The sequence below is a fragment of the Leishmania braziliensis genome, chromosome 15 (genome assembly GCF_000002845.2).
Source record: "Leishmania braziliensis MHOM/BR/75/M2904 complete genome, chromosome 15".
Classification (NCBI taxonomy): domain Eukaryota; phylum Euglenozoa; class Kinetoplastea; order Trypanosomatida; family Trypanosomatidae; genus Leishmania; species Leishmania braziliensis.
The window spans coordinates 338,022-352,577 of record NC_009307.2 but is presented as its reverse complement, the minus strand read 5'-3'; the positions used below and the strand labels follow the sequence as shown (position 1 = coordinate 352,577).

General features: G+C 59.4%; 2 protein-coding genes across 2 annotated transcripts; both read left to right on the top strand.

Moving 5' to 3' along the window:
- Window positions 1-289: 289 nt before the first annotated feature.
- On the top strand, window positions 290-1,423 carry LBRM_15_0830 (conserved hypothetical protein; the record flags this gene model as incomplete). Its single annotated transcript, XM_001563481.1, has 1 exon — window positions 290-1,423. One exon carries the CDS (start codon window positions 290-292, stop codon window positions 1,421-1,423), a length of 1,134 nt encoding a protein of 377 aa, XP_001563531.1.
- Window positions 1,424-6,569: 5,146 nt separating this feature from the next.
- Window positions 6,570-14,090, top strand: LBRM_15_0820 (ABC1 transporter-like protein; the record flags this gene model as incomplete). Its single annotated transcript, XM_001563480.2, has 1 exon — window positions 6,570-14,090. The coding sequence occupies one exon, from the start codon at window positions 6,570-6,572 to the stop codon at window positions 14,088-14,090; it is 7,521 nt and encodes a 2,506-aa protein (XP_001563530.2).
- Window positions 14,091-14,556: the final 466 nt, after the last annotated feature.

Genomic DNA, 14,556 nt, shown 5'->3' with positions numbered 1-14,556 from the left:
TCCCTCCCTCCCACACACGCACGCACACACACACACACACACACACACACACACACACACACACACACACACACACTCCTGCTGCTGCTGCCTCCACTCTCACACCCTTCAACACGCCTGTGGGTATTTCTTCTGCTCTTCACACTTCGGCACGTACGCATACCCCATCATCACCATCATCACTGTTCCTGTGGTTTGTATGGGCTTCTATGTTTACTCGACCACCTCCTTGTCTCAAGCCCTCGTCACACTTCTTCTTGGGAGCTTCACGTGACCGATCAAGGTGCAGATGGACTCGTCGGCTGAGGGCTTCTTCTTCTCCTTCGGCTCCGCCGGAGAGACTGATAGGTGCCGCGGTACCACCACCGTGGACACTACTAGTTCTACCAGCTCCACACCGGGCACTGAGGTGCCTTCACCGCCGGTGTGGCCGCCCGCAAAGACGTCGACAGCGACCTTTCCGTGGGTTTCCCTGGACTCCGACACGCTGAACAAATGGGCTGCCGGCTACTGCTACGCGGCTCCTAGCAATAATGTGAAGATCAGCCGCTCGACCAAACCCTTACAGCTGAAGTTTCGTGTAGCTTTGACAGGAAACGCAGATGGCGCTCCAGGCGAGGCCTCCCCATCCGCGGACGCAAATCAACAGGCCATCTTTACGCTTTGCTACCAAACCTCTCCAGAGGTGGACACCCTGACATCCGTGGCCGCCACCCAGACGACAGAGATGACGCCATCAAGCTCGTTCAACAGGGAGCACCGCGACGTAATACCAGGACGATACTACGGCGGGCTCAAAGTGTGGTCCTGTGCTGTGTTGCTCGTGCAGTACCTGGCTGACCACGCCGCACAGTACCGCAGTCTCTTTGAGGCAGCGGCGGTGGTCGCAGAGCTCGGGTGCGGTCAAGGACTTCCCGGACTGGCGGCCATGTGCCTTGGTGCGCGGCGCGTGGCGTTTCAGGACTACAACAAGGAGGTCCTCGATGTGTGCACGAAGCCGAACGTGGCAGCCACAGTTCACGCAAATGGAGGCCTCCAGCAGTCGCAAGGCCGCTCTAGCACGACCGCGCTACTGCACGCCAAATTCGTTCACGGCGACTGGGTCGATCTGTCTTGGGAATCCCAAGGCACTGCCTCCTCCCCCGCTTTCTCCGAAGCCTTCTGTGACGTCATCCTCGGCTCTGACGTCACGTTTGACAAGGGTGCGTGCGACAAGCTTGCCTGCGTCTTGCATCGCTGGCTGCGGCCTCACACAGGGACGGCGATCATCGTGTCGAAGGACTACTACTTTGGTACGAATGGCGGCTACCTGGAGTTTACAAAGTCCGCACAGTCGTGCAGGCTGCAGGTGGAGCTGCTGAAGCGTGTGGACACGGCGGACACGATGCCGCATGTGGTGTTGCGTATCACCCACGCGGCTTAAAAGAACCCTCGTTTCTCTCTCTCTCTCTCGATGGAGAAGAGTTCCCGATGGGAATGGCGGCGACTCTTGAAAGCGGTGTTCTCCAGGCCATCTGTCAGCCGCAGCATCCATACAGAGAAAGAGAGAAGGAAATCACCCTGAGACTCGGTGATGGTGCGCCTACAAGTGAGCACAATCCGGTAAGCGATCATCTGCTGCTCGCTTTCTGTGTGTGTGTGTGTAAGGGGGGGGGAGGTTCTTCGCGTATGCAGTCCTCGTTGCATGCACTTCCACTTCAAACGAGGAAAACGGCTTCAGCCAACAGCAGTTTGCTCTGAAGAATCGAGTTGTCGTATGCTCATCTCCATGCCTTTCTCTTCTCTCTTCTCTCTCTCTCTGTGTGCGTACGTGTTGGCCGGAGTCTCTGCGGCCACCGCGCCACTACTCCCCATATTTCTCCACGCCGTGCACAGCGCTGCTCTTCGCCATCTCGAGCACTACCTCGCCTCCTCTCTTCTCGCCCTCCCTCCCTCCCTCCCTCACCACCACCACCACCACTGTCCCAGTCCACTCCACACCCTCTGACACCCCCATGTCTTTCAGCCGTGTCTTTTCAGTTCACCTTTGTCAGTAGGACCACCACCATCACTACTGCTGCTACTGAAGGGCGGACATGACAACGAAAGACGGCTGGACTTTTACCCCTCTTCATCCACACGCCCGCCGAGACCGACACACACACAGAGAGAGAAAAAACGAATACGGTCAGGTGTGTGGTGCTTCGCTCCCGCATTCCTCACCTCTCCCATATCTTCCTCTCTCTGATGACGGGGGACACCCCGGTGCCCGGCACCCCCGCCCTGTGTGGGGAGGCCGCGCACCCCCCACCCCACCCCCGGCGGAGATAGGACCAGGCACCCACGACGCAGCGGCACCGGGCGATGGGGCCTGCGACAGCCCGGGGTAGAGAGTGGGGGGTGACCTCCTGTGGTACGGCTGGGAGTGGACACGTTCGGAGTGCAAAGGAAAATGGACGCGTCTCTGACGGGGCGGTGGGGGGAATCGGGTGCAGCTGCACAAAGAGTGAAGAAGAAACGAACGAAATCCGCTATGTGATGCGTTGTGTGTGTGACGATGAGGCGCTGATTTATTTTTCGTTCTCACCTTTCAGGCTCCGCCCTCCTCCCTCTTTGGCTGCTCCCTTCGTTTCGGTTGGGGGGCCGGCTGTAGTCTGCCTTTTCGTGTCCTCCGCCGTCTTCGCTGTCTTTGCGCAACTTTCGTTCCCGGTGCTCCTTCTGGTGGACTTGTGTGTTTGGCTGACTTCTGTGCTTGCCTGAGTGTGCGCCAGTGCACGTTTCGTGGAATGCTGTTGTTGGGGTCTGCTCTGGTGGGCTCTCTCCCCTCCCTCCGTCTCCCGCCTTTTCCTCTCCTACTGTGAAGCGTACGAGGAGGGCGAGGCTCCGGCGCGTTCGCTCCCGCTTGCTCTACAGAGAAGCCTCCATCCATCTCATACAAGTTGGGCCACACAAACCCTAAAAGAGACGCGAAGAGAGAAGAAGCGTCTCCTTGCGCGGGTGGGCTTCGCAGCATCTCCTTTTTGATCTTTCTCCGTGGCATACGTGCAGTGCCGCCCACCCCCTTCCACACGGTCACTTGTCTTCCCGTTCCTGCGCTTTTTTGCTTCTTCTCTGTCTGCGCCGGACCATCTGCTGTCCAGCACCGTCCTCCTCCACCTCCTTCCCATTTCCCTCCCCCCCCCCTTCACCTCCACCACCCTGACAGAGAGCGGTGAGAAGGCTCGTCTTGGATCGTGAATTGCAGTCGTCTGCCAGTCGCTCTCTGGGCTACTCTATCTCCTGGGCTTCAACCCTCTGCCTCTTCTCTTTGCACAGACGGATGGTGAGCCTCTGTCGCCGTCTCATGTGGAGAAGCAGCGCATTTTAGCGCGCCACAGCGAAACCACCTCTTACACCCTCTTCTCCCCCCCCTGCCAAGCACCCTCCACAACGGACGATTCCGACCATGCGCTCTTCGGCGATGGCGCTCCTGGTCGAGACGGGGCCTGACCCAGTCGAATTCGCCTGATCGGACCCAAACAGGAGTCCCCGTGCCCGGGCTGGCGCAATAAGGCCGGGATAGCGTCTCTCACAGAGCTCAACGAGGACTGCACAGGTGCCCAGCAGCATCCCATCTCCCTGGCCCAATAGGACCACGGAAGGCGGTCTTTTCACATCAAAATCTTTCGCCCGAATGAGTCAAGCCTCTGCTTCCTCCGCCAAACCATGGGCGCTGGGGAGTGTTGTATATGCATGCGCTCAGTGGCAGAGTTCACCGCAGGCGCCTCTCCGAGGCTCTGAACAGGCATCGGGCAGCAGCTTCCAACGCCTGCTGCGAACAAAGCAATCACCTATCGTGAGACGAGCTCCAGGACATCGGGAACCATCAGGAACTTACTCCTCTCGACAAGCTACAGCGCGAGTGGCTCCACACCGAGGACGACCCACAGGCGCTCTTCAAATCATTCACAGAAGGCTCCGAGAGGCCCAGGAGGAGCGCCCACCCCCCCCCCCCCAGGCCGACGGCGTTGCTCTCGGCCAAGTGGCGCAGAGAGTTGTGTTGCGAGTCAACCGCATTGAAGCGCGGCGAAACGGCCAACAAGTCGGATGCCCATCGCCAAACCGCTCATTTGCTGGGAACTCTCGATGCTCCGTTGGGCGGGGGTAGGGAAACCGTGGCCCCGACGTTGCCGCGCGTGGCATCCTCTCCTCAAGGGTGACGAGGCCGTTGCGCACCTGAGGACGCGGATTTACCAGACGATGAAGGCCAAGTTTTTCAAGTCAGGAGGATGCATCATGTGGTGTGTTCTCATCAACTTCTCCACCTCCTACGGCATCGCATTCACCCCGACATCAAGGACAGAGTAGATGCCCTAAGCGCGACGCTTGACCTCTTCTTGACTCCAACGCGGCATGAACGGGGGCTTTGCTCTCGGCGCCCCTCGGGCTGAAGGCGAGGCCCTGATGGACCCGACTGCTCACGCCTTCTACCACGACCAGGAATGCCGCCAGCGAGTTTCTGCGTCGCTCCCAATACCGATGAGCGAGTCGCCTCTCCACACCTACGGGGTTTGCCACAGCCCTGTTTGGCCACAAAGTACAGCCCGTTTCTCTGGGAGAGAGAAGGGGTGCCCAACTAGGAAGCGACTCAGCCCGGAACATGGCAGTGGAGCAACTCGAGCACCTCATCAGGCGATTATGGTTTGCTGCGCACGTCGTGATGATTCCAACGCATACGTTTCGGTGGCTCCTGAGGGCAACACGGCGACGCTTCGCCAGGTGGGGTCACACAAGGCCTCACTTCAGGGGGTCACTTGCAAGCCAACCGACCGGCCAATGGGCAAAGCAAAGGCGACATGAATGGCACGTGCTGGCCCGCAAAACGAAACAAACCACACGTGATTCACTTGTTGCCAACGTCTACGGCCATGCTCGACCTCAACACTGAGGCCAGCCTGGGGACCTAGGGAGATACCACGTGTGTCAATCGACGCACAAAGCAAGCTGCTCTGATGAGATCACGCTTAAGGGAGGAAGGAAGGGGGAGTCCACCCCCTGCTGACAACATCAATGCGGCAGAGCTGCGGACCGCTGCGTGTGCTTCTGAGTCTTTATCCCCTTCTCTTTCTCCGGGCGCAGAGCCCCATCTACATGGGGATGAAACCTCCGCGCTTTTCGCGTCATGCAAGGGTCTCTCTCGGAGTCATGCAAGTCATACCGAAGTCAATCAAAGACCAGTCAATCTCTCTCTTACGTGATCTCGACCAGCTGTAGAGAATCCGGTCGACAGGCGTCGTTCGTGGCCCGGCCTGCCGAAGCGACAAGGGATTGGCGAGGTAGCAAATCCGGACGAATGGGTGATTCAGCACTTTTGTGAGTACCAATCCAAAAAACTCTGCATACCGTACCTCAGCATCACCTTGAGTCCTGCAGCTCGGTGTCAGCGGCCCGATCGCGCCCACGCCCTCCGTATGGGATTGTCCGAGTATGCGTATGCCACTGATGACGGAGCTCGTTTCTCCCTCCTCTCTACACTTTCCCTCCCCCTCCCCCTCCCTCTCTCTCTCCCTGCCCCTTTATATTCTTCAGAGTGGCGAGGAAATGAAAGTGTCCAGACACGCACCCACACACCCATAAAGAGGGAGGGCGCGAGAGAGAGCGATCTGCATTTTACACGCAGACACGCAGACACACACACACACACACACACACACACACACACACACACGCAGACTTCCCGCCTCTCTTCCATCTTGTTATTTTCATTGATGGGATTTTCCTCGCTTGCACTGCCCCTTCCCCCCCCCTTCTCTCCCCCTCTCTGCGTGTGGGTGTGTGCTCGCATCCGCCGCTTACCTGACGACACTTCGACGCCGAAAGTCCGCCAGTCGACTGCAGAACACAAAGGAGAAAGCAAAGTTCTGTTGTTGGACGTCGCGTTAACACGTCTGCCTCCTCCCTCTCCCTCCCTTCCTCCCTGGTTCACGAAGCGCTGGTGCTGTCTCGGTGTGTATTGCCTGGGGCTTCTCCTGTTAATTTGCTTATTCTCTTGGGGGGCTGGTGCTGATCCAGAGGCTCAACTAGGCTCCTTTCTTCTTTGATATTACTCTCTCTCTCTCTCTCGTCTCTCTCCCCACACCGGTATCTCGAGTACAGCCCTTCTCCTCTGCAGGCTTCCATCTGCAGAGAATCCTCTACGCAACCAGACCACCAACGGCACGACGCAGTCGATGAGCAAGGGCAACAGCGATGCAATCCCTCGCCAGGGTGATGGAGGCGCGAAGACTGGCGCAACAGCCTTGTCAGCTCCAGCCCCACAAGTTCCATCATTCCCTCCGCTACACGCCTATGTTTTCCCTGCAGTGCGGAAGCACGCCTCGCCATCCACGCCATCGAATAGCAGTAACAACGAGGACATGTTTGGATCCAAGGCACTCACGCCTGTTGCCATCGTGGCACAGAAACAACCGGCTGCTGCGGAACGCCGCGAGCCACAAGTTCGCTTCTCTCTTCCACCGGAGCCAAGCGTAGAGTCGCACTCGACGGGGCCGAGCGAAGGGGCGGAAAACTGTCCTGACTGCGATCCTGTGTTGATAAGCTATGGGGGTGAGATGCAACGCAAGCTCTCCGCGTCTGCAGCTCAGCTGGAGCCGTACAGCATGATCACCCAGACCGGCTGCGTGCGCATCTCGCGGTGCACGCAGGTCCTGGCGCTGCTCCAGCGCACCAGGCGGCAGTACCTGCGCCAGAAGCTGATAATGACCGCCGAGGTCGTTTCTCCGCTGCTCTTTGTCCTTCTCCTTATCATCCTGAACGTTGCCTTTGGAGCCGATTCCATCCCTGAGACCATCTTCACAGCCACTACCCTCTACAGCTACCAGCTGAGCTCGAAGGACTACAGGACATACCTGTGCTACAATGACACGATGCGACCAATCAAGGGCCTGGACTTGTGTGCCCACGTCGACTTCCCATACGTGTGCGACGGCGACGAGTCGGACATTCCAGTGTATGGGCTGTGCTACCTTAGCCCCTTCGTCACCCCTGCCGCGGTGGTGAAGCAGTACGTCGACTCGTTTATGGGGATCCTCATTGCGCTTCCGTCCCTCGACTCGATCATCGTGCACCAGTGGATGGCCAAGAAGGCTGGCCTGGCCAAGGACTCCCGTTCCCGCACCGCCCTGGCGGCGCTCTCGAGCGTCGGCATCGCCGTGTCCTCCGCGACTCGTTTCGACTCCATCTCGCACTCGGGCCTCCTTTACTTCGCCCCCGCTGCAAAGGTGCCGGCGGCACTGATTGAATACTTTCAAAGCCACTCCGCTATGTTTGAGTACGTCTACGGCGGCGTCTTTGACACAGTCGCAGAGGCGCAGGCAGCCATAAAAGTCAACAGTGCAGATGAGTTGCGCAGTTCCACCTGGGGCCTAATCATTGTCAACGACATTACAGATGGCTTTGATGTGCAAGTGCAGCTGCATAGCTCCGCGTTGCCGTCGCTGTCGCTGCCGACGGTATCGCTGGAGTTTCGCGGAGGCTTCACGTACGACGGTACCGACATGTTCCTCGCTTCTGGCTTCCTGTCACTGCAACAGGTGATGTACACATACTTTTACGAGAGCAAGGCTCAGGCAGGAACGCTAGCCAACCTTAACAGCGGCGCAGTCAACCCGTACACGCTCAAGGAGATCTACCCCGTTATCGCCTCCTACCCCTCCATCGCTTCGGAGACGCCGTACCTGCTCTCGCTCTCCCCCTCCCTCGTCGCCTTCGTGGTGGTGTTGTCCTTCCTCTACCCCTTCGCTCAGGTGACAAAGCGCGTTGTGCTGGAGAAGGAGCTGTGCATTCAGGAGTCCATATGTATTATGGGACTGAAGCGCTCCTCCTGGTGGATACATTTTCTTCTGGTCATCTTCTTCGAGTACGCACTCATCTCGATTCTGCTGACAGCTCTCCTGTGCGCCGTCATTGCGCCGCGCTCAAACCCCTTCGCCGTCTTCGTTATCCTGTTCGTGTACTGCCTCACCCTGATCCCGCTGTGCGGCCTCGTCTCTGCCTTCTTCAGTCGTGCTCGCATGGCGGCGCTGATGTCGCCGCTGGTCTATTTTGTCCTCTCAATCCCAGTCTTCGCCATGGGCGCAGCGAACCGCGTCACCGTCATCGGCCTGTCGGTTTTCTCTCCGAACGCACTCGCCTCGCTCCTGAAGGTAGTCTTCACCGTCGAGGCGGGCGGCGGCTTTCACATGGCCCACTTCCAAAGCCCCTACTTCAACCCCGAGCCGTACCTTATCATGGTCATTCTCGCGTGCGACTGTGTTCTTTACCTACTCCTCATGCTCTACCTCGATGCCGTGCTGCCACGAGAGTGGGGCACCCCCAGGCACCCGCTCTTCTTTATTTTCGAGCTGTGGGCGCAACTGAAGAGCGCCTACGGCTGCAGCAAGCGTATCCTCAGTAGGTACCAGTATGGAAGTGCATCTCAGCCTTCAGCTGGCACGGCGGCCACGTCAAGGACGCTAGATGCAGTGACAGTAACTAGTGAGCAGCTCGAGAGCGGCAAGATGGGTGGCGATGTCACTGCTGCGCTGGCCCTCGACCACAGTGCAAGTGGGAACTCCCCGACTGGCGATGAGAAGGATGTCAGCGTTTGCATCAATCACCTCTGCAAGTACTTCAAGCGCAACGGTAGGCGCTTTGCGGCGGTGGACAACGTATCGTGGAACATGTATCGTGGTGAAATCGCCGTGTTGCTGGGGCCGAACGGTTCTGGCAAATCAACGACGATCAAGATGATCACCGGCATGCTGGCCCCCGACAGCGGCGAATGCTTCATCGAAGGCTACTCGATGACTCGGCATGTGGCTGAAGCGCGGCGAGAGATCGGTTACTGCCCACAGCACAACATCCTGTGGCCTGACCTGACCTGTCGCGAGCACCTCGAGTTCTACGGCAAGATCAAGGGGCTGCGCGGAGCTGAGCTGGAGGACGCTGTCGTGGATGTTCTCCGTGCCGTCGATCTCGAGGAAAAGATGGACGCCATTCCGATGCTCATGTCAGGTGGCCAGAAGAGGAAACTGTCCGTCGCGATCGCCTTTGTGGGCCGCAACCGTGTCGTTTTCCTCGATGAGCCAACCGCTGGCATGGACGCGGCTGCGCGACGCCACACGTGGTCCCTTCTGCGCGCCATGACCCGGTACCACACGATTCTCCTGACGACGCACTACATGGACGAGGCGGACCTGCTTGGTGACAACATCGCCATTGTGGCGGAGGGCGCGCTGCAGTGCGCGGGAAGCACGGCGCTCCTGCGCCAGTATGCGGGGGTTGGCTACACGCTTCGCTTCGATCTCACTCCCGTCTTGACGCAAGGGTATGACGATGCGGCCCGGCAAGCCAAGGCTGTCGCAGTGTGGGCTGAGCTCCATCAACTGGTCATTTCGCATCTCCCCGATTCCACCCTGGTGCTGCAGACAGATGCAGAAGTAGAGTACGAGCTGCGACTCAGCACCGATGCACGCCTGACAGAGTTTTTGAAGGATATGGAGTCGCGCGGCAACCGGCAGCTACATATCCGCAGCTACGCGCTGCGGGCGCCGACGCTGGAGGATGTTTTCCTGCGCGTCGTCGAGCACCAGATCGCACCGCCTTCACAGGTGGCAGTGGAGCGGGCATCGGACGAGGCGCCGGCACGCGAGCAGTTCGGCGGCGGCAAAGACGGTGAGAACGATGGTCAGAAAACCGATATGCGAGCATTTGGCGCACCGAACGCTAGCGGCAGCACCGATAAGCCCAGAAGTCCAGTCGCCATTGTCGCGTGCGCGACGTCTTCTCCGTTGAATCGCCGCATGTCGCGCGCCTCGCTGCGCTACCTCAACAACGAATCGACGCTGAACTACGGCACCAACGCGAGGCCCAGCGCTAGCGACGAGGACCCCATCGCCGACTTTGCGGCTTCGAGCCCAATACAACGCTGGGCACCAAGCAGCATTTTGGGCGCGAGGGCGATAGCTGCCGCTGAACCCGATGGCGGCGATGCGACTGACGCACGCCTCGCCGGTATCGCCAAGAACACTAATGCGAGCGTCACGGAGAAGCAGCAGCATCAGTACCAGGGAAACACCACAACGGTTATCTCAGATGGCGACATCTCTGAAGTGGCCATAGAAGTGGCTTGCGTGAACCGTCCAGGCAGAGTGTCCTGCCCACCACTCTCAGGGGCCATGTTGAGCAAAAGCCCCAGGCAAACCGACCCTGTCTCCGCCTCCACCGCAGCTGTAGTACCAGAGATGGGCTGGAATGCCTGCAACAAGGCCCTCTTCTACAAGTGCGCCACTGACCGTCACCTCGACCAGGTCTGGGCGGTACAGCACACGTCGCAGCGCTGGCGCCTGTGGGGGCTGCAGCTGCGTGGTATGATATACAAGCGCTTCCTCTGCGCCATCCGAGACCCACGCATGCAGTTTTTTCAGATCGTCTGCCCGGTCTTTTGCACCCTCCTGGCGATGTCGCTGCAGCTGGTGAAGGGCGGCAATGGGGGGACGCTGCACCTCTCTCCCTCGGCTTTCGGCGTGCAGTCGGCGATGCAGGTGTCGGGGTGCACAAACTACATGGGCGATGTGGCACACATGCACACATATGGGCACAACTTTAGCGAGGTGTCTTTTAGTGATCCCAACTTCGTCAATTCCACGGACATGTCCAAAGAGCTGCTCGACACGTGGCTCACTCATAGCCGCAATCGCTTCATGAGCCTGCAGTGCGGCGACCCCTACATAGAGCTGTACCTGACCCTCTTCTATCCCCATGTCATCGGCGCGCGGCAGGTCAACACGCTCCTGTACAACACCTCCTCGCGCAACAGTCTTCCGATAGCGATGCACATGACTCACGCGCTGGCATACTTCGGCGCCCTCGGCACGAGTGCTGATGCGGCCGCAGCCACCTACACGATGAGCTTGACTGGACTGCCGCAGGACGCAAAGACGACGCAGACAGCAAACACCATTCCCAGCATTCTCATTGGCGTCATCGTGCTGATCCCGTTCACCTTTCTGCCGGCTAACCCGGTGGCGTGGGTGGTGAAGGAGTACGAGTCGCGTGCGCGGCACCTGCAGACTGTCTCGGGGCTCTTCTACCTCGTTTACTGGCTTGGCAACTTCCTGTTCGACTTCACCGCCTACGTCGTGTCCATGATCTTCATCATCGTCATCTTTGCCATCTTCCAGCGCTCGGAGTACATTGGCTATGAGACGATCGGGGCCACCATTACCGCCTTCGCCATTTATGGTGTTTGCTATTGCTGCTTCTCCTACATGGTGAGCTTTGCCTTTACCGAGCACACAACGGCGCAGATTTTTGTGCTGGGTGTGAGCTTCATCACGGGCTTCCTGTGCGTTATGCTGGTGTTCATGTTGAGTCTGCTCGACAAAACGCTCTCGGCGTCGAACTCGCTGCGATGGATCTTCCGCCTGCTGCCGCCCTACTCCATTGGTGAGGTGATCCTCAACCTGGCGCTGCTGGAGCAGAAGAAGATGACGGACCCGTCGTTGACGGCGTGGAGCATGTCCATCACGGTCTGGCCTGACATCTACATGGCCATCGAGGCCCCAATCTTCGCCGCCATCACGCTGCTCTGGGATCACCCCAACCGGCGCGCGGTCATCGACCGGATTCGTGTTTGGTGGGCCGCGCAGTGCTGCCGCTGCTCCGGTGGGAGGCGGCGCTGTCCACATCGCACGCAAAAGGAGGACCAACAAGGCCAGCAGGCGACAATGCCCGGCGCGGCTGTCGCCATACCCACTGTGGCAGCAGCGGGTGACACCAACGCCTCACTTCAAAGCGCTATGTTGCCCATTCTGCGAAGCCACAGAAATGGCTCTCTGACGTTCAGGGGCAAGGAGACGGCAGCGGTGGCGGCCACGGAATCAAAAGTGTTGCTGCAAAGCCTCCCGCTACAGGCCAGCGTCGTCGTCTCTACCGCCCATTCTTCTCCACACAAGCGACAGGAGGAGGAGGAGGAGCAGCTAGCGGCGCACGCGGCCCCACTCCCGGTTGGCGCTCAGAACAGCGGCGATGCATTGCCCATGACGCTGATTGCTGAAGTGGACGCAAACGTAGGAAGCGGTGTCGTAGGGTCAACTGAGGCCACGTTGATGGGTATTACAGGGGCACAGCAGAGTCCACAACAGCTGACGAGTGGTCGGCCCATGAGCAGCCGCACGAACGGCGCCACGCAGCCTGCGCCGCTCCAGATGGTCTACCCGCCTCCATGGTGGCACAAGGCGGAGGTGCTACGGCGGGGCGAGGAGGACAGCGACGTCGAGGAGGAACGCTGCGCCGTCTACCAAGCCGAGCGGCAGCAACTCGCCGAACAGGAACGACCGTTCATCAGCGTTGCCTCGCCGCGCCCCCACTCACGCGGCCCAACCCACCAACGACAGATCGAACCGACGGTGGAGTCGTGTGATGTGGTTCGTGTTGTCGATCTCCGCAAGGTCTACAAGGCGCCGCGCAAGGTGGCAGTGAGTGCGCTGACGTTCAGTGTCATGGCCGGTGAGGTATTCGGCTTCCTCGGCACCAACGGCGCCGGCAAGAGCTCTGTCTTGTCCATCATCACACAGGAGCAGCAGCCGACGAGCGGCCGCGCCTATGTGTGCGGCAACGACGTGGTGCGCTCGAGCCGGCGCGCAGCTGAGTGTCTTGGGTACAGCCCGCAGTTCGATGCGTGTCTCGACCTCCTCACCGTGACGGAGCACCTGCGTCTCTACGCCATGGTGCACGGTGTGCCCGTCGGACAGCTGGACAACCTCGTCACCAGCCTCCTGGCCACCTGCAACCTCACGCAGTATCGTCATGTCTCTCCCAGCCAGCTCTCGGGCGGCAACCGGCGAAAACTGAGCGTGGCCATCGCGCTGATCGGGGCACCCAAAGTGTTGTGCCTGGACGAACCAAGCTCCGGAATGGACCCGCTGGCGCGGCACCTGCTCTGGCGTTTTCTGGATCGCGTCTCTCGCAAGTGCTCCATCATTCTCACGACACACCACCTGGAGGAAGTGGAAGCCCTCGCGGACTGCGTCGGTATCATGGTAGACGGTGGTCTACGCTGCTTCGGCGACCTGCCACACCTGAAGCACAAGTACGCCCGAAACGCCTATGAGCTGACGCTGCGCGTTTCGCCGGCGGGGCGTCGGAGCGCGCAGAAACGCCGCGAAGAGCAGTATCAGCGCGCCACAGCGGAGGACGGCGTCTCACCTGTGACGAACTGCCAACGTTCAAACGCAAGTAGTCCGCACGGCCTGAGCAGCAACAACCAGAGCAACACGATCAACTCCGCGCTGGGTCGTCGCATGTCCACCTCCTACGCCGGCAACGACCTCATCGACACCTCCGATGACATCTTTCAGTTCATGCTCAAGACGTTCCCATCGGCGCTGCTCATCGACACCTTCAACAACGAGCGGTACATCTACACTCTGCCGGCGACCCGCGACGTGGCGGACGCCATGCAGCAGCTCCTGCAGGAGCAGCGAAGTCAGAGCAGTATGCCGTTTGCGCAGACCCCATTAGCCAACGCGGAGTATGCCGGTCGCCGCAGCACTGCCAATGCGGTCCAAAGTTCCCCGCCGATTGTGCGCCTATCAGAGGTGTTTGAGACACTGCGGGCCGCTCAGGGGGAGCTGGGTGTCACGGAGTACAGCGTGTCGCAAGTGTCGCTCGAGCAGGTGTTCCTGCGCGTGTGTAACGCCGGGGAAGCGGTCAGGCGGGACCGCCACCGCAACCGCCCCATCCCTGCCGCCCAGTCTGGTCAGCCTACAACCTTCGTCGTCAACTCAAACACATCCGGCGGCGTGACTCCTCATGGCCCTCTGCCGCAGCGACATGGGACCTGCGCGACTTTCATGGCGCAGAGCTCGGCTGAATCGATGAGTGAGGGCGGTGCGTCGCCGTCACAGCGTCTGTTGAGCATACCGTTGTACAGTGGCCTTCCTGGTGGCGCGGTGTCGCCTCGTGGGACCTTCGCCGAGTACCGCCGTCAACGCGCCCTGTGTCGACTTCGCACTGAAGCGGCTGAGCCGCACTTCACCCCGTCGAAGCAGCGCCAGATGGTACAGCCTGATCACGAGAGCACGCCCTGAGACGAAGAGAGAAGCGCGTGTGATGGGCAATGGCTGATAATACGCTTATAGCCTAAGAATATATATACATATGTGTGTGTACCTCTCTCTCCCTCTCTCTCTCTCTGCCTGTGTGTACAGCGCGTCACTTTATGGCTGTGGCTCCTTTCTTTGTTGATTCCCTATATCGCCGTGTGGGTGGGGTGTGTACGTGTGTGCGTACTTCTCCTTCGCGGCATATGCCCAAATCGCGCAGGGACCGATGCACAAATATGCGCGTGAATGTGAAGTTCTTATCCTTTGCTTTTAGGTTCTCTCTCCCTCTCTCTCTCTCCCTCCCCCCTCCCTCCCTCTGTGGTTACCCATGTGTGTAGATATTATACCCCGCACCCCTGATTGCGTCGATGTGGCTATGGGCTTGTGTGTAGAGCACATCTGCGCCTCCTTTGTTTCTTTCCTTTGCTCCTCCTCCTCTTCCATTCGCGCG